The 26,111-nt window shown below is 43.3% G+C and overlaps 1 protein-coding gene across 1 annotated transcript; it reads right to left on the bottom strand.

Moving 5' to 3' along the window:
- Nucleotides 1-1,214: 1,214 nt before the first annotated feature.
- Nucleotides 1,215-21,727, bottom strand: GLRX3 (glutaredoxin 3). The gene is made up of 11 exons (XM_077930386.1): nt 21,575-21,727; nt 19,485-19,593; nt 13,821-13,895; nt 12,956-13,157; nt 8,407-8,579; nt 8,260-8,321; nt 7,005-7,062; nt 5,617-5,669; nt 4,475-4,514; nt 4,299-4,391; nt 1,215-1,490 (listed from the first exon to the last, which is right to left on the bottom strand). Exons 1-11 carry the CDS (start codon nt 21,655-21,657, stop codon nt 1,440-1,442), a joined length of 999 nt encoding a protein of 332 aa, XP_077786512.1. The 5' UTR covers nt 21,658-21,727; the 3' UTR covers nt 1,215-1,439.
- Nucleotides 21,728-26,111: the final 4,384 nt, after the last annotated feature.

Below are 26,111 nucleotides of genomic sequence, written 5' to 3'. Positions count from 1 at the left end.
TTCTCTAAAGCTTGTGTGTGGCCCCGGGGAGGGCATTCTCTGTGGGTGTAGCAAAATGAGAGATTGCATTTGAGGAACTCCGTGAAGGTAAGAAGAGGAGAAGGGAGATAGATTATAGTGCCAGGGACTGGCAGGACACAGACACGTGTGCACTGGGGAAGCAGGGCTGGAGTCTTGACTCTGGAGAGCGGGTCAGTGATTTGTGGGGAACTGTACTAGCCAGGAGGCATGAACCAGAGGCAGGGGATGCTTCAAAGGTGGAGGGTGGAGCACAGAATGGGTCAGAAGAAAAGGAAGAGCCAAATTACGCTAGTGAAGGGCCATGTGCTTCCCCAGCCTCTCTTGCACCGTCTCCCAGAACCAGGAGGGGACTGAAAAGGGATGAGCAGTGGAAGTTGCCACACGGGCGTAATCTCCGGCTGCATGTGTGCAGCGCTTCGATGAAAGGTACATAAACTAGTGGAGGAGTGGCAATTGCTGCATACAATACCAACCTCGGAATAGTTGCCTAGACACAAGATTGGTGTGTGTAGGTATCCAAGGCTGTAGGAACACTGTTATCTTTGAGAATAAAGAGTTAACTATTAACCATGTACATTCCTTTGGTTAGTAAGAGGCCCTAGGCGGTATGGCCAATGTTCAGGGACGATGTGTGTTGCAGCCCAGCATCATCTGAAGGGCACTAGATTAGCTTGTCCTGCCTTAGTGCATTGCTTCAGGAAGAATCCATCACCTGCTGTAGTGGGCAATACAATCTACTTCATCTCATAATCTTCCCAGGTTCACCTCCTTAAACTTGTTCCTATGCCAATGCTCTATCTCTTGAGTGGGGAATGTGCAACCTCCCAGCTGTTGCCAGACTACAACTCCCATCATCCATGGCCTCTGGTCATGCTGAATGGGGCTGATGAAAGTTGCTAGTTCGGCAACATCTGTAGGGCCATAGGTGCTCCCAACTCCTGCTCTATTTGCTGCCACTTATTTGAAGAAGGTCCAAAGAGATGGGGCTCAAACAACAGCATGCTGGATAGCAGCTTCTTCTGAGGCTGGTTTCTGAATCCAAGTGTGGGTTCAAATATCCCAGGATACTCTGAGACCAACAGAAAGGATCAGTGAGTCACAGGAGACGTGAGTGAGGTCCACGGGTATTTTACAAATGCTGAACAATTTTGTGTGCAGGAGGAAAAATGAAAAGTATCCAAGACCACCACAGGCATTGTTGGCTTCCAACTTTAATTCAATTTGAAGATGCTTACAGCTTTACATTTGGGGTGAAAACCTACAATTACATACACCTGTAGTATGGCCTTGCGAAGCATGAGCAGGAAATCTGAAACCGGCATTCTATTCCTTCCGGCAAATCGTGAATTGTTCCAGTGCAACGAACAATTATACATTTTATATTTCATTGGTCTTCATTAACGTGTCCTTGTGATGCATTAATTTTCTCCTTTCAAGGTAGACGTCAATTCACCAGTTTCTTTTAGTTCCTGGAAACAGGAAAAAAGGGGAGGAAGCATTCAGAGGCTGGTGTCACCAAAAGACCTCTAGTTAGCCTGTAATTCAGATTTCCTCAACCTGGTGCCCTCAAGACTCCAACTCCCATTACCCCTAATCAAGTGATTTTGTTGTTTTGCATGCAGCTACATTACTGCATATCTAACAAGAGGACAGAGAGATACCCAAAAGCTTCTGTTGCTTTAGAAATCGGTCATCTATGGACTTACCAGTCCTACAACTGGTAACCATCTCTCTGGTAGAAGCCAGGAGACCAGAGAAGAGAATGCAGAAGACAATTGCAGTTGCCCCAGCTGCAGCAGTGAGCAGTCACCCCTGCAGACTCCTTAGAAAGGGGCAGGCGTAGCAGATGAGGCAGGTGTCAGCTGTCTGATAGACGGACCACAGGGCAAGTGCATGGCAGAAGGGCATCTCTGTCACCTTTAGCTAGCTCTAGAATGAGGCTTTGCTCAGTATACAACCTCTCTCTTAACGAAGAAGTGCTCTCAAGAATCTGGGCAAGCGTGATAAGCATGGAGAGGTTTATTTGTTATCTTTCTGAACCTGGAAAGCACACCACATTAATCCAAGGTTGCACAGTGCACATCATTGCCAAGGAATGGCTGCCACCAAAAGTATTGGCCCAATGCCTCTTCCTCGTGGCATTTAGCAAAACAGAACAAGCAGGATGCCATCATTGTTTTAGGCATTTCTACTGCTGGGAGAGGGACGCGGGTGGCGCTGTGGGTAAAACCCTAGCGCCTAGGGCTTGCCGATCGAAAGGTCGGCGGTTCGAATCCCCGCGGCGGGGTTTTTATGATTTTTTTGGTATTCTTCTTACTAAGAAGTTTTTGGGGGACTTAGATCTATTATTCGGCAGGCAAATACCAGAAATAATAAATAATAAATATAATCTTAGTAAGATCAACAGAGAAAAATCTTGGGCAGGTTAATAGATTAAAAATAGGTTCTTTAACTGGGCATAATAAAAGATTCTTTATGTACTTTTTATTAATAGTTATATTTGGGGGGGGGGAGGGAAATGAGAGAATGATGCTGACCTAGAAAAACTTCCAAAATAACTAAACTTAACTTTAAACAACATTTTGTCAACTTCAATTTATTCAATGCCCTCTAAAAGGCAGATTAACATGACTAATTTCCCAATCTCTTTAAAAGCTATATAAAAAGAACCCTTTAAAGCACTACTCCGAGAAATAAATGTGTGGGGGGTTTTTTTTTTAAAAAAAATGGATACATGAGCAACGTAATACCAACTTCTTTTTAAAACCTAATGAGATTTATTGATTCTGTCTTCCCGGGAGTTACAGTGCCTATGGTATTGGCTATAAAACATTCAAGACAAGAATAGGCTCAAGAGTATTTGGGTTTAGAAGCCTGCACTTGTTCTATTGCGCGCACACACAAAAATATATATCAGAAGATGCAGTTAACAAATGCAGATCTATTTTTGTTGCTTAGGGCCTTTTCAAGAAAGCACACAATAAAGCCTTACCTTTTCTCAGGAATGAGAGACAGTTTGCTAGGCAAAATGTCATCACCTTACTCAAGAAAACACAACGTCAAAAAACTAAAACTGGGAACCAAATGAAAAGCTGTAAATGCACCCACAGGGGCGAAATGGTTCTTACAGGAAGGTAAGTGACTGCTGTCAAGAAAATACATTTCAGTGCTACACTAGCAGGCAACATAGTTGCACACTGGAGATTTAGGGCTCCTTTCACCAATATATTAAGCTAATGATGAGAGTCACAGGAAAAACCAACTAAGTCACTCAGTCTCAAATCAAAAAAAGGATCAGAAAAAGGAGTGTGTGTGGATGTGTGTGTGTGTGTCACCTCACCATGGCTGAACAAAGGGGAGAGATGCTCAAAAAAGGAAGAAGAAAACTCAAAATGCAGAGAAAACGCAGAGATAGATCAGTCTAGATGTAGCTGGGCAGGGAGGAATGCATAGTAATGTAGAGATTTACTTTGGAAATTTAAACGCTGCCCTTCCAATGGGTTTGCATTGCGTAGGGCACCTTACAACTTACACCTTACAATTAAAAAAATCACATAGTATTTACGGCTGCTGTGTTATCAGCAGATAAAACCTCTGAACAACTAGGATTGTTTCTAAAGGATGTAAAAAAAAGGCACTAACCAAGGCAGGTTAAATGTCTCCCAGAATAAAAATGCTTTTTTGACCTGCCAGCAAAAAAAATAGGGGGACGGTGGAGTTCAACCGATCTCACAGAGCAAGATAATGAATGGCTGCTAGTGGACTGTGTTTTGACTTCCATTGTCAGAGACAGCATGCATCTGAATATTAGTTGATGGGAATCACAGGTGGGGCAAGTGCTGTGCAGTGTGGTTCTGATGAGGGCTTCTCACTGGCATCTGGTCAGCCACAGTCAGAACAGGATGATGGGATAGATGGGCGCTTGGCTTGACCCATCAGGTCTCTCCTTATGTTCTTGTGCAACTAGTTATGGCTGTGATCTCAACCCAACTGACCAGGGCTCAGCCACAGCTACGACACAAGAGAAAGGAGCAGGTAAGCTGATATGGAAATTGATGGTTCTTTGGGTATCCTGGACCAAGACATGTTTTTATTGGCTAATGACTCTTCAAAGTGATGGTGTTTGCTGTTTAGGGATGTAAGAAGGAAACACCACCAGTTCGAAGAGCGACTAACAATAAAAACATGTCCAATATAAATGAGAACAAAATTTAGGAAGAACCTTTTTTTAAGAATAAAGATGACACACACCTGCCAACTATTAGGTCTTTGCTTACCTTCACAATATCCAGGCCTCCGACAAGTTCCCCTTTCACATACAACTGGGGGTAGGTTGGCCAGTTTGAATACTTTTTTAATCCTTGCCGCACCTAAGGAGAATAAATGCTTGGTCAGCCTTCCACAGTGCAGTTTTTAAAGATGATGACAGGAAAAGCGCAAGCAAACAACGTACCTCTTCATCCTCCAATATATCAAACGTTTCATAATCAACACTAAAAAAAAAAGAATAATATAAAAAGGGTTTTATTATGCAGACTAGGAATATTCACTCAGCTACGCTAATTTCTATCGCTTATTTATCAGTGTAAAAGTGATCCCAGCGACTGTATTTCAAGAGTAAAATGCAAGACGTTGCAATACTGTAGTGATATATTTGTTTATTTAGAGAATTTGTAGCCCACCCTTCGGCCAAAAAAGGCTCCTAGAGCGGCTTACATTACAATCAATTAAAACAAGACAATCCCTGCCCACAATACTCACAATTTTAAAGAAAAACGACACGCAAGGGAAAGGGGACAGGGAGGGAAGAGGAAAAATATACTATATATTTGGTGAAATATCCTAATAAAAGAGAGAAATGTTTACTGAAGACTAGCAGATAATCTATACAGGCCAATCCATTTATGCAAATGGGAGTTAACTGGGCAAGGAATAGCTCATTTGGTAGAGCACGAGACTCTTAATCTCAAGGTCTTGGGTTCGAGCCCCACGTTGGGCAAAAGATTCCTGCATTGCAGGAGGTTGGACTAGATGACCCTCGTGGTCCCTCCCAACTCTACAATTCTATTATTTTATGGTTCTGTGACATAGGTCAGCTCCACCATTTGCAGATGTTGTGGGGGAGGGGCTGAGGGGAAGGCTAGAGGTGAACCAAAGGGAGCCCCTGATCACCTAACACTAACATGCAACGTGTTCCTAAGATCAGCTTCTGTAGAGGCACACTGCAAAGCAGCCAAGGTAGCACCTCTCAGGCAAAAGGAAGCATTTCCTCACACAGTTCAGAGGTGCTGCGACATTTGCTATTACAAGATTGTAGTAATAGCCACCAACTTGGATGGTTTAAAAAGGGGTTATGGATGTGTCTTGGTGGCTGGGGTAGTACTTCCAGTATCAGAAACACTGTGCCACTGTTGCGAATGGAGACTGCTGCTGTGCTGAGATGCTGCTTGTGGACTTTTCATAGGTTTCTAGTTGACCACTGAGAGAAGAGAATGCTGGAAGAGACGGCCCTTTCGTCTGATCTAGCAGCGCTGTTCCTATATATCTGTGCTCTTACTTTAAGAACAGATTCAAGGCAGAAAAATATTTACATACCCGGTACCGTTTAGAATTTCTAGAATTTGTTTGCTGAATCCACACTTCGCCATCTGCAATAAGAAAAAAACTCTGATGTGCATTGTGTTCCAGTGCATGTATGTGGCATGTAGCAATCCCAAGTAAGTGTTTGAAGCACATTTATACACAACATTTTTATTTTCCACCTTCGCTACACCAAGGATGAGGAACCTATGGCTCTCAAGATGTTGTACTATGCCGTTTGCTGGCCATGCTAGATGGAGGTAATGGAAACTGAGGTCCGTGTGGCGCAGTGTAGTGGTTAGAGTGTTGGACTAGGACCTGGGAGACCAGGGTTCACATCCCCACTTGGCCATGACTTTGGGCCAGTCACCGCCTCTCAGCCTACCCTGCTTCACCGGGTTGTTGTGGGGATTAAATGGAGAATCATGTACAGCACCTTGAAAGCCTTGAAGAAAAAGGTGGGATATAAATAAAGGGTTCCACACCCCTGCACTTCATCATCAGAAACCGAAACATGTGGCTCCTTTACCAGCTCCTTAGGAATTCTCAGGGAATGAATTATATTTGCCATCAACATCTGCTCGAGCAAAAATTTCCCAGAGCAACCCATTACTCATATTGCATAATTAGGGCTGCGCTTTTTGCAGCTGTCACAATGACGACGCAGTTGCCAGTGCCCCTCATGGTTCACATGGACTGTGGTTGTATACCCATGTACACATCTGTATATGACCACGCAGGGAAGTAAGCAGTGTGAACTGCCCCATTCTACCCTCTGAGCTAAGGCGTCAGGAGAAGAGGAAAAAGAGATTGTTCTGTTGTGGCAGCCCATTGATGGAACCTGGTGCCAACACTGTTATCATTTCAGCCCCAGGCAAAGGTATCTTTATTGCTCCTAAGCCTTTAATGTATTATTTTAACATGCTGCTAAAACGTATCCTTTTTTTAAAACCTTCTGTGTTTTCGTGCTCTAGAAAGCCATGCTGAAGGAGTGAAATTAAATATTTTCTTCATTCCCTACTTGCAGCAGCTGTCGGCTTGCTGTGTAGAGGTGAAAAACCCACAGCACCCACATATGACCACTACGTTACCTCCAGTATCAGAGAGATACTGAACAGAGAGATTCTGAACAGGCATCTAGTTGGCCGCCTTGAGAACAGAACGCTGGACTAGATGAAACGTCTTCCAATCCAGCAGGGCTCAACTTGTGTTCTTACGTTTATGATCTTTCACAGCCAGGCACACTCCAGATGCTTTAAAATGACAACTCCCATCATCCCCAACTACTGGCTACACTGGCTGAGATTTATAGGAGCTGTACTCCAAAACATCTGGGTGCCACTAGGCTGGGGACAGCTGGCCTAAAGGATTTTAAGCACTAAAAGCATTTCCAAGAGCCTTACCTGCTTATTTCCTTTCATAAAGAGCATCACAGAAGCTTTGTTTATCAGGTCTTTAAGCCTAAAACAAGAGGCGGGGGGAAATACAGATAAAGTAGAACAGTCTTAGATAAAGGATTTTTTACCTGGGTAAAAAAGGCAATACAGGAATTTAGCCTAAAAATTTGTCTAGTTTTAGAGCCACAGTGCTCCGGTTAATAATAATCGTAATTATTGTAAAAGTCATCGTTATGATTATCATTATTATTATTGACTGTCCCTCTGACTGCGTTGGCCCACAATAAAACATCAAACATTAGAAACTTCCCTTCCCAGGGCTGCCTTCAGATGTCTTCTAAAGGTTGTATAGTTACTTATATCCTTGACATCTGATGGAAGGGTTGTTCCACAGGGCGGGTGCCACTAACGAGAAGGCCCTCTGCCTGGTTCCCTGTAACTTCACGTTTCACAGTGAGGGAACCACCAGAAGGCCCTCAGAGCTGGACCTCAGTGTCTGGGCTGACCAATGTGAGTGGAGATGCTCCTTCAGGTATACTGGGCCGAGGCTGTTTAGGGCTTTAAAGGTCAGCACCAACACTTTGAATTGTGCTTGGAAACGTACTGGGAGCCAATGTAGTCAGAACCAATGTTATACAGTCCCAGAGGCCACTCCCAGTCACCAGTCTAGCAGACGTAGGCTGGATTACTTGTAGTTTCCAAGTCCCCAACAAGGTTACTGTGTATTCTGCTTGACCTGTTGCCTGCTTTCCTCCCAACGTTTTATTTCTAACCAAGTTTCACAACTAGACTAGTGGAATCAGTGTGCAATTGCCACCCTCGGGATTCAGGAATCCCCACACACCTAGATCACTTTGGGTTCCACATTATTGGAAGTCCAAGACCAGTGTGGACAAAGGCAGGAATTTGCCCTATTCTCGGGGAGAAGCAGAGGGCTGGATTGCACTCTGCGTAAATTGCAAAGGATTGGCTGGAGGTGTGAGGCACGCTGGTACAGGATGAGACAATTTAACAAAAAATAAAATATCCCCAGTTTTACCCCTTTGCTTTTGGGGCTGAAGGTGACCCAAAAAAAGGTGAGGTGGCAGCAAATACCAGGTAGCAAGATCTGGCTGGCAGCTCTACAGGGCTGTTGTGCAGCAGATGGGCAAGGAAAATGAACAGTAATCCTACACAGCAATAATTTTAATGGGGAGATCATTAATGGAATGTGTGATTTTCCTTCGCAATATTTTTTTTAAAAAGGTAAAATGTATCATACCTGTCTTCTATTTTATGTGCCTTGGGGCAGGTCGTCTCCAGCTCTCCAGAAGCCTCAAGCTCCTGAAAAGAAAATTATTTCAAATTCATAAACCAAACACTATTTTAAAATTACGTTACTGAAAATGCAGATCTTTTGTTTTCTTACCTTAACAATGTCCAGTCCGCCTATAAGTTCCCCAGCTACATATAACTGTGGGTAGGTAGGCCAGCTGGAGTAGGTTTTCAGGCCCTGACGTACTTCTTCATCAGAAAATATATCGAAGCTGCTATACGCAATGTTATGTTTGTTAAGAATCTCCACTATTTGTCTGCTGAAGCCTGGAGGTTACGGGAATAAGAAAAAGAAAAGCACACCTTAACAAGCCTTTAACGTTACCCAAAACTGTGGTCTAGTGTCTACATTATAGCTTATATTAACGTGTGTTGCAAGAAAGCTGCCCCCACAAAAAAGGTAAATCTCAAAGGAAGACAATGGTTATCCAAATTGCATACCCTAGCAAAAACTACAGAGCTGAGTTTACAGAGCTTGTCCTGCTGCTTGCTCTGTTTTGAAGTGTGTTGTCCAGTTTAGGCAAAATCAAACCCAAATGCACATGCATATAAATGTAATGCTTTGATCCAACCAAGGCTCTTATTTTAATATTTAGGTAGATATATTTACAACATAATGAATATTGCTTCAATCCCCTTAAAAAAAAAAACACTTTCAAGAATGCAGATTCAACTTATACTGAGTTGGCATTAGTCCTATCAGTGTAAACAGAATTAATTTCCAAATAAATCATACAGTTCAATTTCTGAACAAAATCTACCTTTTTTTAACTATAATACGAAATTTTGATATTTGAACTGTTTGAAGCACTGCATGTCCCAAATCTGTAAGTCTGCACAATTTTTCTCCACATAGAAATATTTCAACCACACAAATTTCAGAAAAACAACGTTAACCTAACTCCTTAATTAGCAACTTGCATAAATATCAGTGTAATAAACCTGCATAAATATCAGTTTTGAAACCACAACCCATATCAAGTTTGGCATATTTTTCTGCTGCTTTAAAATCCTTTCCTAAAGAAAAATTATCTTCCTCAGACAACTAAATATCCAGTATATAAATTAAAGTAGCTCTACCTGGTGAGACCTGAAACACCTCACACCAATTTTCAAAAGGTTCTAATAAATGGGATTTAAAGCAACAAATTTTAAAAAGTTTCAGGCACATACAGACAAAAGGAACCTTTACATGATTTTCCATCTCACAAATTCATCCATTACTTTTGATATGTGCTGTAGCTCCAGGTCCTCCATGATCTGCATTTTGAGCCATGAGCAAGTAGCATTTATTTATATGGCATCTAAGTTGCTTTTCTTCCACAACTGAAGCATTAAGTTCTTGTACAGCCTGGAGTGAAACAAGAATCCCGAATTCCACTTCCCCCCCACTACCACCAACCCGCCATTCATCTGGGAGTTCATTAGTAAACAGCTACAGGCTGATTGCTGATGGTTATTCTGCTGCCAATATATTAACTCGTTTCTACTGTAAGAGGCTGAGAGAAGGAGAGAGAAAGAGAGCGCTTCGTTTTAGCTGTAGGCAACTCCATGCAGACGAGAAAGATTGATTGGTGGCGGTTCATTTTTAAGGGTTAAAGTAGCAGACTGGAAATGTTATGCTTAGGGATAAAGTGCCAACACTGCTTTATTCCCATAACAAAAGGTTTAGGCTGACTTTCTGAGCAAACACCATCTGAGCAACGCAAGAGCTAATGAAAGCGCCGCTGAAGTGCGCGTACGTGAACACACAGGCCGATTGAAGAGTGGTGCGGACGCTGCGCTGCCGGTGATAGGAAGCTAAGTACAATTATAATACTAATGATGTAAGCAAGCAACAAGCCCGTGAGCACAGAGCCAAGGGGATAGACCTCATTTAACATTATTATGAATTGGCTTTCCGTAGGAAGTGGCGAAATGTGGGACATAACAAGGATTTCTGATTCCACACCAAGATCCAATTACGCTCCGTTGCAATCGACAACCTGTTATTAGTATGAAAATTAGCCTGGACACCATCCATCAGGAACCTCTTCTGCACAAGATGCATTGTGCAGAAGCTCCCGGCTGACCCACTCCTGGGCCTGAAGCTGCGTTGCAAGCCGAGAAGGCCAAGGGGCTGCTTTCTTAGCCTAAGCCTGGGGCCACTCAGCTGTGGCACTCTGTACATTATCGGACTACAACACCCAGAGCCTCGGACTGTGCTTGCTGGCTACGGCTGACAGGGCCCCAGCAACATGGGGGCTACCACAGGTTAGGCCCTTCCTACCATCCCTACAACTAACCCCCTCCAGTTGTCAACACAACTGTCCTTGCACTCCACTTGAGGAAATAAGGACCAGCTTATTATTGTGTTAGCTATGTGAGATGCAGCACATATTATGAACGGCATTGGCTAGTGAGGTGTGTATGCACATATAGCCCAGTCACGACAAATGTCTCTCTAAGCCCAAGGTGGGGGGAACTATATATATTCAATTTATTATAGAACAGCAAAGGAGAGCAGCAATGTTATCTTCAGCCTTAGTAAAGGTAAAGGTAAAGGTACCCCTGCCCATACGGGCCAGTCGTGACCGACTCTAGGGTTGTGCGCTCATCTCACTTAAGAGGCCGGGAGCCGGCGCCGTCCGAAGACACTTCCGGGTCACGTGGCCAGCGTGACAAAGTTGCACTGGTGAGCCAGCACCAGTGCCGCACACGGAAACGCCGTTTACCTTCCCGCTATAAAGCGGTACCTATTTATCTACTTGCACTTAAGGGTGCTTTTGAACTGCTAGGTGGGCAGGAGCTGGGACCGAAAGACGGGAGCTCACCCCGCCGCGGGGATTCGAACCGCCGACCTTACGATCGGCAAGTCCTAGGCGCTGAGGTTTTACCCACAGCACCACCCGCGTCCCTTACTTCGTACTAATTCTGCTCCTCCCAGATTACATGCAAATCACACCAGCTTATGGAACTTGCTGCCCACCTGCAACTAGCAATTGCCCTCAAAAGACCACCGAGATAGTGAATTATGTCTACCTTGCTAGAGACACACTCTCCTCCCACCCCCCTGGACTGGTGGACTTGCAGGCTGCACTGCGTTAACACATCGCAAATAGCTCAGCTTCTCCCTCTTGTAGAAGGAATATGCATACGGTGCATGTGCAGCCAGTACCAAACCGCATAAGCACAGTATCATACTGTGGTGCTTACGTATGCACCACGTCACATGAAGGCATCTGTACATGAGAAATATTAAAGCTCTCCATAGAGCCATATTAAGATGCAAGCTTCAAACCTGAAGCCACTGCTCCATCTGCAACCCCATACAGTAGGGTGATTTTTTATGTCTCAGAGCGAAGAGGGGGAACCTAACTAGGGCATTGTTTTCATTCTTAGAATTCAATGGCAGCATTAGAAAGATGCCCTTGCTGGGACTCTGTTTGCTTATAAGCTTGCGGGGAGAGAACAAAAAAAATGTATAATGAGTTACCAGGGCCTAGGAATCCATTTGCCATACCTTGATCTCCATTATTTCCGTTTAGTTCATTTTTCTTTTTTAAAGTGGTATATGAACATTATTGGTAATGAAAAGACAGTACATTCCATAATTAGAGCCATTTCCAGAGGAAAAAGAAAATGAAGATTCAGTAAGGGTACCAAATTGGCTCAAGGAATCAAAAATTTTATTCTTGGGTTATACCACCTAAATGTCAATGTGTCCTTTAACAAAATCACTAACCTGACAGGTTCAGTGATGGAATGTCAATTAATTTTCACCAATGGATGTTAACAAGAAGCGATTCTGAAATGTTTTCTTATAGGCTGCTAACTGCCATCCCTAAACAAATGCTTACGCTATGTCTCTTATGGTATGTATTGCTCAGACTGATGCTTGTGCAATGGACCTCGGTAATACACCTTGAGTTTCTGAGGGCAACTACTCTGTCACTTGACCCTGAAAATCTGCTGCTTGCTTAAAACATCTCCCTCTGCACGGTTTTAAGTCATGTCCTGTTCTACTCCCCTTTTAATTTCATTGTTCAATCAGCACACAGCTATTCTTACAGAGCAACATGCTGCATGCGAGGACCTCTGCACACTGACAAACAGATTGTTGAAGGGGAGGAGGCAGAAAACAGAAAAAGTTAGAACTGGACCCAAGCGCAAAAAAAGTTTGAGAACAGTGCTCTGGCTTGATGACTGTGGCTTTAAGCCTCAACTCATTCAGGCAATACAGCTGTGTGGACATGGCTGGACTTGGGCTGCTAGGTGCCCTGGACACAGTGGAAACCTACATTTGCATCACCGTTATTCTCCATCCATCTCCATTCCAACTCCACTCTAAGGCCCTAAACCTCTGGCCTAACCAACTGTTGATCTAGCAACCATATTCTACTTTTCGGAACCTAACAAGATGGTGGGCCAATACAAAGGCTATAGTGTGGCTGCAGCTAATGGGGTGCAAGGCAGCCTTGAAGGGGAACAGCACTATCCCAATCGACTTATCCCCTCTGGAGCCTAGGACAACAGTTCCATTTGTCGCAAAGGGTGGACCAACAATGGTGACAAGAATAGCAGCCACTCAGATAGAATATCGTTAGATACTCCTTAGGTATCTAGCCCTGCTGAATAAAATAGAAATTCAAGACAATTCCTACCGCAACGAGGCTCCTGAGGTGTTCCCTTCATAAACAGCATGCAAGGTGCAGCATTTGTCAGTTTCTGGAGTCGCACATTCAGGTCTTCTTTCACGTTGTCATTAGAGCCAGGCGGAATGGTCGAGCTGGAGGCGTGGCGCTGGACTTTCTTGGTCAGTTCTGGTGCATGAGCCCCGTCTAATCGGTCAATTTTTTGGGAATTCTACCAACAGAGAACAGCAGTTTGGGCAAACATTATGAACTTCACAAGCACAGTCTTTAAAAAGCTACTGGAATTTGAACACACATACTCTCTCTCTCTCTCGCTAGACCATATACAAGCGTTATTTTGTAGGATTCAAGTCAAAGCAGGTTAAAAGCCCCCAGAGAAATCCACTGAGTGCTACTGGTGTACAATCTCATTTCTATAGGGCTAACACAACTGAAGGGAGCACACACATGGCCAGAACGTGTAGTAGGTTAACTAACCCAAGCTCTGCGCTTGGTGAATGGAATTTTGTTAGAACTCGCTTTAACAACAATATCATTACCTGCCAAAAGGATTTTGGACGGATCACCACAACAAGCTTAGGAACCAATCAATAGTCATCTCCACATCACTATCCAACAGTGTTAAAAGGTTTCAAATTCAGGAACTGCCTGGTGATGCAGAACGTATTTCTCAAAAAAAATGTTTCTGCAAGTTACAGCGTAGGGTAGCTTCAAATTTTTTGAAATAGGCCTTCACCACATGGCTAAGACGAATGCAATTCCCAGCATTCCTTAATTAATCAAATGTTACCTCTGAACAAAGTATCACACCAGCACTGAGAACAGAGAACATCATAAGCATCCATGGACGTAGGCAAGCTAAAAAAAGCCTTACCTTAAAAAACAAGAATGTTGGGACTGAAGTAATTTCATATTTTTCAGACACTTCGGGAACCGCTTCAGCTTCCAGCTTAAAAACAAACATAAAACATCTTTTGTTTCCAAGCTCTTATTTATAGTTTAGATTGCGCTGGCTGATCTTGTCTACACTGTTCTTTTAGTCATGTTAAATGTTTAAAAAGGATTTCAGTGCAAAAGTTTGTGACACATTTGCATTTAAATGAAACTCACAGGGAAGGCTTGTCATCCACTGAGCCTGCAGTGTCAAAACAGGTTCAGAGGTTTTTATTTTGTTGCACATTTCAAAAGATGCCTGGAGGCTGTGAATAAAAATTTTGGTGCACTAGTGACCTAGTAAATTTTCAATCATATGCAGCTACTACTATATTGAAATCCATAAATCACTGACCCCAGTTATGTCATGATTACAGTGCTTATTTTCTGCCCACAGCAATTCTTGCTGTTTGCTCTATTGACTAATTTCAAGAGGCAGTACATCATGACTGACATTTGCAGCCTTCTGCAAATTATGAAGCAAAAAAGGAGTATTTCTTCAATAAACTATTGATGCCTGCTAAATTTTTGTTTTTAACTCTTGCAAGACTGCTAGATATTAGTATACTACTGACCTGAAACCTAAACAGATCATCAAATACAAAATTGTAGAAAATGCAAATATCAAATACATTTCCATTTACAGACACAGGAGACACATATGATCCAACTATAAAGGACTATATGACTGTTGGGAAACGGGAGGCAGACAGGGTAGTTTGCTTAAGAGCACATTAATTCTGGCATGTGATATACATGTGTGAATGCCTGAAATATTGGTGAATGTTGACATTAGCATGTGAATGCCAATATCCCCCAATGAGTTTTGTGGATATCCTAAAACAGATATCTTTTAAACACAGTATTCACTGGGGTTTCTGAGCTGGGGAAGGGTCACAGCTCATCTGATTTCCATGCAGCAAGCTCCAGAGTTCAATCCTCAGCATCTCCAGGTAGGACAAGGAGAGAACCCAGCCTAAAATCCCGTAGAGCCATCGCCAGAAAATGTGGATAATACTGAGTTAGCTAGATCAAGGGTCTGACTATGGCAGCTTCCTATGTTCCTATGCCCTTAGAACACAGGCTCTCTTTGGGAGGATGTATGCTTCTGCATACCCGTTGCTAGAAAATGCAGGAGGCGAGAGTGCTATTGCGCTCAGCTCTTGGCTTCTAGGCTCCCCATAGGCATCTAGCTGACCACTGTGAGAACAGGAAGCTGGTCTAGATGTGTGACTGGCTCTTCTCATGTTCTTCATTGTTGGAGATTCACAGCATTTGGGAGGCCTGTCAACATTTAAGCTGTCTTAAACCGAGTGAATTTCATGTCACGCATACATGGCGATTTGTAAGTGGAAACAGCAAGACGGAATGAGCTACTTGAACTTTAAAGCAAACCCCGTGGCTCTCTGTTGTGAAGATTAAGGGTAATGAGACATAGGGGTGAAGAGAGATAAATTAGGAGACCAAAGTCACATTGACATCTTGCACTTTATCCTGAAACTACAAAACAATCAGTACATGTCAATGCAAATTTTCAATAAAGTGTATTACTTAAGGCGTAATTAAAACAACGAAAACCACCTTGACTGTGGAAAGATAGCAATTCCAGCTAAGTTTAATTTTTTATGTTCATATGATCAGGACATGGAGCAGGATCAATTTCCCACCCTTTTGTTGTTAGGTCATAAAGCTTTAATATTTCCTACTATTAGGGAAATGGAACATTATTGTGCTGGTTTTCCTGTGCCTAGCCGTTTGACTCTTACAGTAAGCATCTCTGCTTATTTCAGTGGCGCCTAGAGGTGACTCAAGTGTCCAGGTGCTCATGACAAACTCCATCCCAACATAACTGAATCATCTCAGTATATATGTGGGATCAATGTTTGAAAGCTCCTCAACACCAACATCTTAGGTACGGTTCTCTGTGGTGGCAGCCTTTAAGTGGTGGAATTCCTTCGCTCCAGAAGTTCATTAGCATTATACAGTTTTCAGCACATGCTGAAGACGCACCTCTTCACCCTGGCTTTGAAACTTGATGTGCATTTTCAGGATGCGGGTGGCGCTGTCATCTAAACCACTGAGCCTAGGACTTGCCAATCGGAAGGTCGGCAGTTCGAATCCCCGTGACAGGGTGAGCACCAGTTGCTCGGTCCCTGCTCCTGCCCCCTAGCAGTTCAAAAGCAACTCAAAGTGCAAGTTATAAATAGGTACCGCTTCAGCGGGAAGGTAAACGGTGTTTCTGTGCACTGCTCTGGTTCACCAGAAGCAGCTTAGTCATGCTGGCCACATGACCCGGAAAAACTGTCTGCGGACAAATGTCGGCTCCCTCGGCCAGTAAAGCAAGGTGAGCACCACAACCCCAGAGTCGTTCACGACTGGACTTAACTGTCAGGGGTCCTTTACCTTTACTGTTCCTGTGATTGAAATTTGTTTTCATCATTTTCAATACTGAATTTTAAATTGTTGTAACTCGACCTGCTGGTGGAGGGCAGGCAGTAAATTTAACAACAGCAGCAAGAAGGCAGACTTTTATTTATGTTTTTTTGCCCTCAGTTTGTTTAGGACTACTTGTGGCGTGGTTTCTAAAGTATTTTAATGCATTTTTTTAAAAAACCTCTTACTACAATAAAAGATTACATGCCACAGATGTAGCTAGCCATTCTGAGGTGGTAGAGCTACAGAAGGCAAATCAGCTACATCTCTGGCAAACAAGGACAATAAGCTTTCTTTTCTCTTTTCTGTTTCTGTTTAGCATAATTGATGTTGTACTTTCATGTTTCATCTTTCCTCATTGTAACTCACTGAAAGCCCCATCTATTTTCAGTTAATCACTACCACGCAAACGTATTAATTTTATAATTAATTTGACTTCAGGCAATACAATTATAGACTTGCACAATGATGGGACTTTACTTACTGTAGCTAACTGTTACCAATAGCGACTTAACGACACATTACTCAACTACAAGAACTACTAGTACAATAATGCAGAGTTCTGTTCCATACCATACATCAAGACCAAAGCTGTTTGGCTGAAACACTGCAGTCACAGATATTTATGTTCTAAGTGTCATGGTGGGGCATCTTAATGGCCCAGTTCACACAACACATTACACCACAGTTATAAACGAACTGTAGTTTAATATAAACACACCTTGTGCTAGTGTGCGCTGCTGAAAATGTTTCATTCCACTACTTTCCTGTTCCTGCTGATGCCACACCGCCAGGAGACAAATCACAAGAAGCAGGCCAAGAGCAAATCTTGGGTACCGCTTGTGGTTTTGCTTGGAAAGATATAAGGCATGAGTCTTGAGTTCAGATTGCAAAACAATCTGGACCTTTGCTTTTGTTTCCCAGCAGAGAAGTAGGAACTTCTCAGCAACATACACATTCCCAGTTTGTTTTTAACTACGGTTTCAATGTGACATGCAAACTGGGCCAATATCAATTTCTGGGCATAATCTATCATTATTATTGTATATTGCATTTGTATCCCAACTTTTTCTCCAATGAGATTGGAGTGGTATACATGGCTCTCCCCCTCATTTAAAGCCCACAACAATCCTGTGAGGTACATTAGGCTGACTGGCCCAAGGTCACCCAGTGAAGCTCATAGCTGACTAGGGATTTGAACCCTGGGTCTTCCCTTTGAATGGCACTAACAGTTCAACCACTGTAACATTTTCATATGGCACAAAGCACTGTGAGGAGTTGGTGGGCAAGCAAATCAACTGGTCATACACAGGGGCAAGCTTGTCTCTCACATTAGTTGAAGTCAACGGTCAACTACAAGGAAGCAGGCCACTGAAACAGTGGCTCAGGACAACCCTTAACAACTTATCTTGCAAATATATTTCCATGAGCAGAGGGTTGGGTGTTAATTAATGGTGTAGGCCACATGGCAATTGACACCTCATCATGGTTTGAGGAATTCCTAAAGCATGGAGCTGAGGAACACTGACACAAAAGTTGAATGTTTGTTTTTCAACACCATAGGAGTGTTTTAATCCAAACTACTGATGAAGGGTTGATCAACAGCACTTGTAACTAGTGCACTTTTCTTTTCCTACCTACCAGAGTGCTGTAACTGGGACATACAAGTATTATTTATTATACAAATCCAGATTTCAATCTACCATAGGAAGACAGCCACCATACATAATTATGCAAACCCAAAAACTTACGTATCTTTGTTGGGTGAAATCAGTAGCTTAAACACAAATTAAGGGAATATCTATTTGCCCAACCAGCAGCATCATTACATCAAATCACACAAGTGTGGGGGGGGTGCTTTTTTAAAGAGTAGTATTACTCTCTTAAATCCCTCGGATAAGAAGATCAGGATTTAGTCAATTGCATTACAGGAAGAAAAGCTACTGGGAGTTGTATTAAAAGTGCTAGCTCAAGTAACTAAATGAGAAAAAAAGAGTATTAGCATTATAGCTGGATTCTTGGCAATCAAAGATTTGGATGGCTATTTCATGTCAACATTTTGAATAGCAAGCCTCTTAGACCTGCTCGCACCCTCAGATCTTAGCCATAGAGTACTTATGTCTCACCAGACCTCTTTCTATCAGCTTTCCTTATCACAGAACACTACCTCCTGTTTTTATACTGATGCTTGCAAACAACCACTGAGTCCATGCTTTCACCAGAAAGTAAGCGCCATCTCAGCGTTTTCTAAGGCAACCAAAGACCACAGCATTGAAGTAAGGAGAGGTTCTCTCCCTCCTCACATACTGTGGAGATTTCTCCTCTCCCCATCATCCATACCACCATCAGCATCAAGGCACAGGCCCCACACTCCAGGTCCAGATTTGCTTTCCACACCTAGTAGGAGCTTCGACCACAGGGCATAAGTGTGTGTGTGTGTGCAGCTCAGAGTGTGGTGTTGATAACACCAAAGGTGCAGGTTCGACCCCCGTGTGGGGCAGCTGCATATTCCTGCATTGCAGGGGGTTGGACTAGTTAATCCTCAGGGTCCCTCCCAACTCTACAAGTCTATGATTCTATGCATGCACCTCCCCATAGCAAAAGACATTTCTTTCTATCACCTCCCACTGACTTTCATGAGATAATTTTACAGACTGTGGCATTTCCTAGGCTGCTAAGGATTGCCCCTACTCTCGACGCTGTCACCAATTAGCTTTAATAAGCTATTGTAGTTTTAAAGTAAGGGAATAGGAGAGTCTATGACACTTACAGTAGTACCTCGGGTTAAGTACTTAATTCGTTCTGGAGGTCCGTTCTTAACCTGAAACTGTTCTTAACGTGAGGTACAACTTTAGCTAATAGGGCCTCCTGCTACTGCCGCACCATGATTTCTGTTCTCATCCTGAAGCAAAGTTCTTAACCCGAGGTACTATTTCTGGGTTAGCAGAGTCTGTAACCTGAAGCATCTGTAACCCGAGGTACCACTGTACTACCAAGGAAAGAGAACAACAAGGCAATTGCAAAGCCACAGTAGACCCAAGTTGCCCAGTTCCAAGGTTTTAAGCAATGTAGGAGCAGCTAGAGTAGTTACGCTTCCACCTTTTCCCAGTATGCATACAGCAAGCGTTCATGTTAGATCAAAAGCAGATAACACAATGTCAGTTCAACTTACTTTCACAAATGCAACCTGGAGATGCTCCTTTGCTAGCTCAGCCATGACACTGTTCATTTGAACACACTGAGGAGCCCATGGGGCCCAAAAATGAACCACCACTAAAGACCTGTGATGAAATAAACAGGGAAAACAGAGAGGTCAGATGCCAGCAAAACAATGTAAAATAAAAGCAATCAGAGTCACAGCGAAAGGTTCTAGCTTTAATCACTAGTTATCTCACATGAAAAGATCTCGGGAAGAGGACAGAAAAGGTTTCTCTCTGCCTGAGACCCTGGAGAACCACTTCCAGTCAAAATTGAGATTAGCTGGCCAAACAGACCAACAATCTGACTCCATGGCTGCATTTAGATTGTTCTCTGTCAGCTTAAAAAGCCAAGATATGAACAAGCTGTGTGCACATCTTCCTTTACGCAAGCAAGCAGAGACAGGGAGGAGGTTTTCTGTTAACCAGAAGCTAGAAACTATAGTTAGCTGCCTCTGATTGAATTAGAATATTTTAAGGCAATTTCAAACCATGGCTTAATATCCTGGCTTTGTAACAAAGCTGTTAACCATAGTTTCCTGGTTCAGACAAAATGGGAAACTAGGGTGAACTGAAAAGTTACTGGTTTGCTCACCTCTGCTACAATGGGAGAAGACAGTTGGTACATAGCCACAAGGATTGCTCATATCACAGTATATGGCAAACCAATGCTCTCCATGGCCTGCCTTCTGGTTCTACTCAAGGCAGTGATCCAAATTCAACTCTCATTCACTGCCACATATCCCATTTACATATTCCAGGTAATTTACAACCATGATGTGTTGCCCCTCAGTGGGAGATTGCATAGCAAAGACTTCCAACCTAGCAATTCCCTGTAGAACCACACTAGAAGGTACAAACTGAACCTGTTAATTCACCTCACGTTAATCCATTATACCCCATCATCATTCCATGGGATGGATAAATAAGGGTCCTGGCAGTCAGAGGTTCTGCAGAGAAAAGTTGGTAACAACTAGGGCTGGGGCTTTCTTTTCCAACACTCTTGGTCTTTTTCACAGGTCATGCTAGCAGAAATCCATAGTGTTTTTAAATCCCCTTTATGATTTGGCAACAGAATATTCCTACATCATCAACAGTTCTTTGAGAAAGAGAAATCCCAATCACAGGCCAGGGGCATCTTTCCCTCCTGGGTGGGTGTGTAAATCTCTCCCATACATGTGTATCAACCTTGTGTTTAAACACTAGTCTCATAGCCACAGGCAAACCAGAAATACATGATGGCAAGTGGATGAGCTGGCAGAGGAGCAACATAGCAATCTAGCCCTCTATTGCACTCAGCACATAAAGGAAGGCATCTGCAGAACTTTTGTCTCACCTTTATCAACACTGGGCAGGATAGTAAAAAAAAAAAAGGGGGGGGGACATTCTAATACTATATAGCCTGCAAAGACACTCATACATCAGGAAAAGTGTGCAGATCCCTTTTTTAAAAAGTACCAGCACTTAAGTCTGATACAGTGTCATTTATGTGATCTGACCTGCTCCCTTAACCTCTGTCCTGTGGGGAAGCCAAGACCATGCTCCCGCCCCCATACACACGTGTCCTTTTCACGCTTTTATATTTCACACGATTGTGGACTGGACCCTAAAAGCGCACACTTCTAGGAAGTAAAACTGCGCACAAATTAAGCCTACTTTAGGCGTCTTACTCAGAAGGGCGGCGGCGGCGTTGTTGAGCACGACCCCCGAAGCCCGTCTACTCAGAAGTAGGACTTTCAAGCCTTACTTATCCCCGCACAGGAGAAGACCTCTTGCCACCCTTCAACCCTCTCGATCGTGAGAAGGGTAAGGGGAGCGCACAAGGCGGGATAACGATGGCTGAACCCCTAGCCACGCTGGCTGGAGAGAAAGCCCCCATTCGGCTCAGCGGCCCAAAACGTCGGAATGGACACCCGCATCAAGTGAACGTGTGAATGCGGAGCGCCGGCCTGGCAGCGGGCGCTGCTGCTGCTGCACCACCCGCTTTCGGCTGCGGCTCCTTTTCCTGGCTGTTTGCCAGACTCGGAGCCGAGCTTAGAAGGCGGCGGCGGCAGCAACAACGTACCTTCCCGGCTGCTGCAGCAGATCGCGGAACTGGTCGGCGGACGCCGCTTCTGCCAGAGCTGCCGCTCCTCCTTCCGCCGCCATGGCTGGTGCTGATCTCGGCGGCGCCGCCAAGCGAGGGAGGGAGGGATGGGGACTGGGAGGTGCTAAACGCACATGTCGCCTACCAGCCTATCGCCTCCGCTAAGGCGGCCTCACTGCGCATGCTCTGGGGTTGTTGTTGTTTTGTTTTTCCCCCCCTCACCCGCCGATTCATCCCCGGGAACGCTTGCTGAAATCTCGCGCATGCGGCTTAGCGAGAAATGAAGCCCTGCGGTTCCAAAGCGGCCTGCCCACAACTCCTATGCAGGTGTAGGCAACGCGTCTGGTTCTTAAGGCGGTGCATAGCTTAGAGGCAAATGCCACTAAAACTTTACTGGGACTTTAATGTTGGTGCACGGGATCTATCCATGTTTGCAGTTGTGTGCACACACCCAGCCAGTCTGAAGAACGTAGGAAACTGCCCAACACCGACTCAGATCTTGGTCCACCTAGATCAGATGCAATGGAGAGCACGCTGAGCAGGCAGCTCCTATATGAATTGATGGGTACATCCATTCCACTGTTCAGGATTTTATAATAACTTTGCTTGTGACAGAGAGTTTCCACTTTCTGTGTCATGGAAGTACGGTACCTTGACCATAATTTCACTCCCCGAAGCCTATTCCCGCCCCCACCACACCACCCTGCCCTCCTACAAACTAATGGGTCCACTACTTCCTATGGGGGTGTGGGGCAAGTAAGAAACTTTAAGGTTAAATTAGAAAATGAGAGATGGGGCATCTCGTGGCCTCAATACAGAGACATACAATTGCCTTCTTTTTAGCATTTTCTGGTCATTCTGATATCTAGTCCTGTTTGCAATACAGTACTGTACCAAATTTCATTTTTCTAGCTAATGCAGAAGTATCTTGACTACAGTATTTGGGATGCACCAATAGCCCCTCACCCCCCATTTTAAAAGGATTGTTGTGCAAGAGTCCATTATTATTATTATTAATTGGACGCCTTCATAACATGTACCCCAAATTTCAGCACCCTAGCTCATTGGGACATACTTCACAATTTGATACTCCTGTCAGTGAGGCTTTAAGCTGTTGTAAATATTACAAACAAAAATGCACACAGTCAAACCTCCTTTTCAAACTTACTCATACGTATGCCTGCTATATCCAATATAAACTGCACCTCAATCCTATGCATATCAACACAGAAATAAGTGACACTGATTTCAGTCACTTCCAAGGTAAGCATGTACAAGTCTGCAAACCCCGTATTTACAAGAAAGTGGGACTTCCTGCCTTTCAAGATAACCTCCATAGCTGAAAGAATACAGCTGTGTACATCCTATGCTCAGCATAACATGGCTTCATTGTTTAGGGGAATGAAGATACAATCCTGTTCTTCCTGCCATTTGTGATGAGTATGGGGTTCAACGCTTTGTAAAAGAAGAGCAGAGACTTAATATTAGCTCCTGCTCAAGCACAGGCAAATTGACTGTCTTGAACATAAAAACCAACAAAGAAGCTTCCCCAACATGGAAGTGCAGTTTTGAGGTGAGTTTCACTTGTTGAATTTGCTTAGCATGCATCTGTTAAAATTATAAGAGCCTTGAGGGAAAGGGGAGGGGTAATGTTGTTTAGAAATACAGCTCACCTAAACTCATCCCTCAGAAGCACAACCAGTCCCATTTGATTGACATAAGCTTAAATCTACTCAAGTGTAAGCAATCCTGTTTTAGTGGCTGAAAGCAATTTGTAGCAATAAACTTCAGTTAAATCCAAGGATTCTGAAGAGAAGCCAGCACATGTACCAGTTTCTCTTTAAACTGCTCCCACCATAATTCATCAAATTAGGAACAGAGGAAGCTGCCTTATACTGTATCAAAAGGTCATCCAATGAGCTTTGTTGCTGTGCAAGTCCCAGGCTGTGTCCAAACTATAGATTTAAAGCACATTCTTTCCTCAAACCGATTGATGTAGAAAACCCGATTGGCATTTGTTCCAATTCAGCAGTAAACATTTTCCTGGGGAGAAGTGGCAGGACAGACATAAGTGTGGACAAGCCCTGAATCAGACCATTGGTCCATGTAGCTCTGTCCTGTCTACCTTTCAAGCAGTGGCTTTCCAGTGTTTCAGACAGGAGACATCCCTATCCCTAGCTGGAGGTGCCAAGGACTGAACCATGCAAGCAAGCAATGCTCTACCACGGAGCTATGACCTTTCCCTCCAAAATACGTCCTGAACTTGCTTGTCTAGAAACCATTGTCGTTTATTACAGGCCTAAATTTTAGAAGAAGGCCACAGCTATTCTTCTTGTCCCTTTCCTTGTGCATGCAAAGCAATCTCTGAGGATGTCAACCGAGAATAGAGGAACAGAGCAGGGGTACGAGACTGGGAGGCAGCAGAAGAAAAGGGAAGCAGCTGCAAAATATATGGAGTTTGCATATTTTGCTGGCTATGGACTTGGAAAGCTCTGTGGCTGTAGGGAAGCTTTTGCTTTGCATAATCAATCAGAGGGAAGCCCCAGTTACATGGGTGGTTCCTTTTGCTGGGTTGTGCCATTACATGCAAATAACTTGCACCACCATCAGTACTCTGTGCATCAGACTGCAGGGTCTAGCTAATAGCAAAAAACAAACACCCTCCGTTTCGCTCTGCTCCTGCAGTTTCTTTTAGCACACCACATCTATGACTAAGAAAGCTGCTTAAGCCCTTAACACTACATGTCCTTATTCTAGTTTTAAGATGCTAATGAAGCCATTCAACAACCAAGTACAAACCTGATGCCACTGAATGTTAAGGATCATCTGCATAGGTGGATGAATCTCCCTGCACCAATTATGGAAAGAATACCGCTTCCTAAAATAAATACCCTCCCTAGTCTCTTATATCAACTACAACTGTTTCAGAGAATTTAAAACCTCACACTTTAATAAGCTCCACAAGACCTTTTCAAGGTTCATTTGGTAGGCAAAAAACAAGAATTGTCATTAAAAATGTATAGGCCCATCGAGACATGGGAGAACTAAATCTCCCTAATGTTAGGCTATATTTCTGGGCATCCCATATGGAATATCTGGCAGCAGGGTCCCAGAGAAACCGAGGGCTTCAGTAGCTCCAGATTGAACAACAGGCAGCGGGCCAAATTAATCTGGCAAACCTCCCAGACAAGTATAATCCTCCAAGCGCTCAGCCAATACGAGCCCCACTGAAGTGAACAGGGCAGCAGCGAGCACAGCTTTTTGAGTACGGAAACCAAAGTTTCCAGATGTGCAGGTACTCACCGTAAGTCAAAAGGAAGCTGGTTGCAAAATCCATATCTAACTCTAGGGCAAAACATATTAAGAGGTAAAAAAAGATACTGAGGACCACATGGCCCATCTCCTATTCTGTACTGACTTGCTCATGAGTATTCCAATTGGAGTTCCTAGGGATTGGTCACTTGTAACTGGTTTTTAGGCTTACGGTCCTTATCATCAGAATGTATCTCATCGGCAATAGCTCAAAAAGCATCACAAATTATTTATGGAGACCTCATATTATACATATGTTAGGGAGGGAGAATTACTGAACCTGTCAAAAAACACATTCCTGGCCATTTCAGTTTTTATTTCATTGTATTTACAGGAGAAATTCCCCCATTTAAAATTAGCACCGTTAAACAGAATTCTGTACTCCCGTTGGAACCACTATTTTTATCTGAAGGAGGAAAATAGGATTTACTTCTTTAAGCTCTTTGGCCTTAAAACTTGCCTGCCTCACACACAGAGCCAGTCAAAGTCATCACAGTGGATGAGGGACACATCTTTCCAGGTCACGGGGGGAAGGAAAGACTGAAGTCAAGGGAAAACACATTAAAATGAATTCAAGGCAAACACAAGGTTAAATTTCATACATAAATTTTATTTCTCCATTGCTCTATAATAAAATACATAAAAATGTAGCCAAATGTCTTAAAGGAATACCTTAAAACCTCTCCATCACCACCACCAATTTTCTGGTAACCCACCCTCTTCCAGTTCTGGGAAATTATAGTACTGTGGGGAGCCTCAGCACTGCTTATTATGTATTAATTGGGTTTGGGAGCTCATATATTAATTGGGTTGGGGAGTTCTTTTATGAACAAAGTATTTTCATAATATTTTGCCAGAAACATATTGTGCATTTTCCAGTTGCTGATAATATGCTAGTATACAAACCACTTCGAAAATAACTTACTGTTTGAGTATATGCGTTTGAAGGCAGCAAATGCTGGAATTTAATTAATGTTTTCAAAATGCCATGTTTTGTTTGTCGAAGATTACTTTTGCATTTAACCTACTTATCCAATATCTAGTGTTTATAAGCATGTACTGTATAGCTTCTTATAATTGAAGCATGCTGCAAGTGTTTATCTTGATTTTGAGCCACATCCCACATTCAGTAAATCCATAACCAAGTTACAATCCCCCTCATACACCTACTTGGAACTAAATTCAAATGCAGTCAGTTATCACA

The sequence above is a fragment of the Podarcis muralis genome, chromosome 6 (genome assembly GCF_964188315.1).
Source record: "Podarcis muralis chromosome 6, rPodMur119.hap1.1, whole genome shotgun sequence".
Lineage (NCBI taxonomy): Eukaryota > Metazoa > Chordata > Lepidosauria > Squamata > Lacertidae > Podarcis > Podarcis muralis.
The sequence above is the reverse complement of the archived record's forward strand: the minus strand, read 5'-3'. Positions and strand labels throughout refer to the sequence as shown.

Excerpts from the sequence above, each read along its gene's own strand:
- GLRX3 (XM_077930386.1), bottom strand. The coding sequence starts at position 21,657 with ATGGCGGCGGAAGGAGGAGCGGCAGCTCTGGCAGAAGCGGCGTCCGCC. Across the intron at positions 5,670-7,004 it reads TTATGAAAGGAAATAAGCAG|ATGGCGAAGTGTGGATTCAG; the intron begins GTAAGGCTCTTG and ends TTCTTATTGCAG. Across the intron at positions 1,491-4,298 it reads GAGGCCTGGATATTGTGAAG|GAACTAAAAGAAACTGGTGA; the intron begins GTAAGCAAAGAC and ends TCCTGTTTCCAG.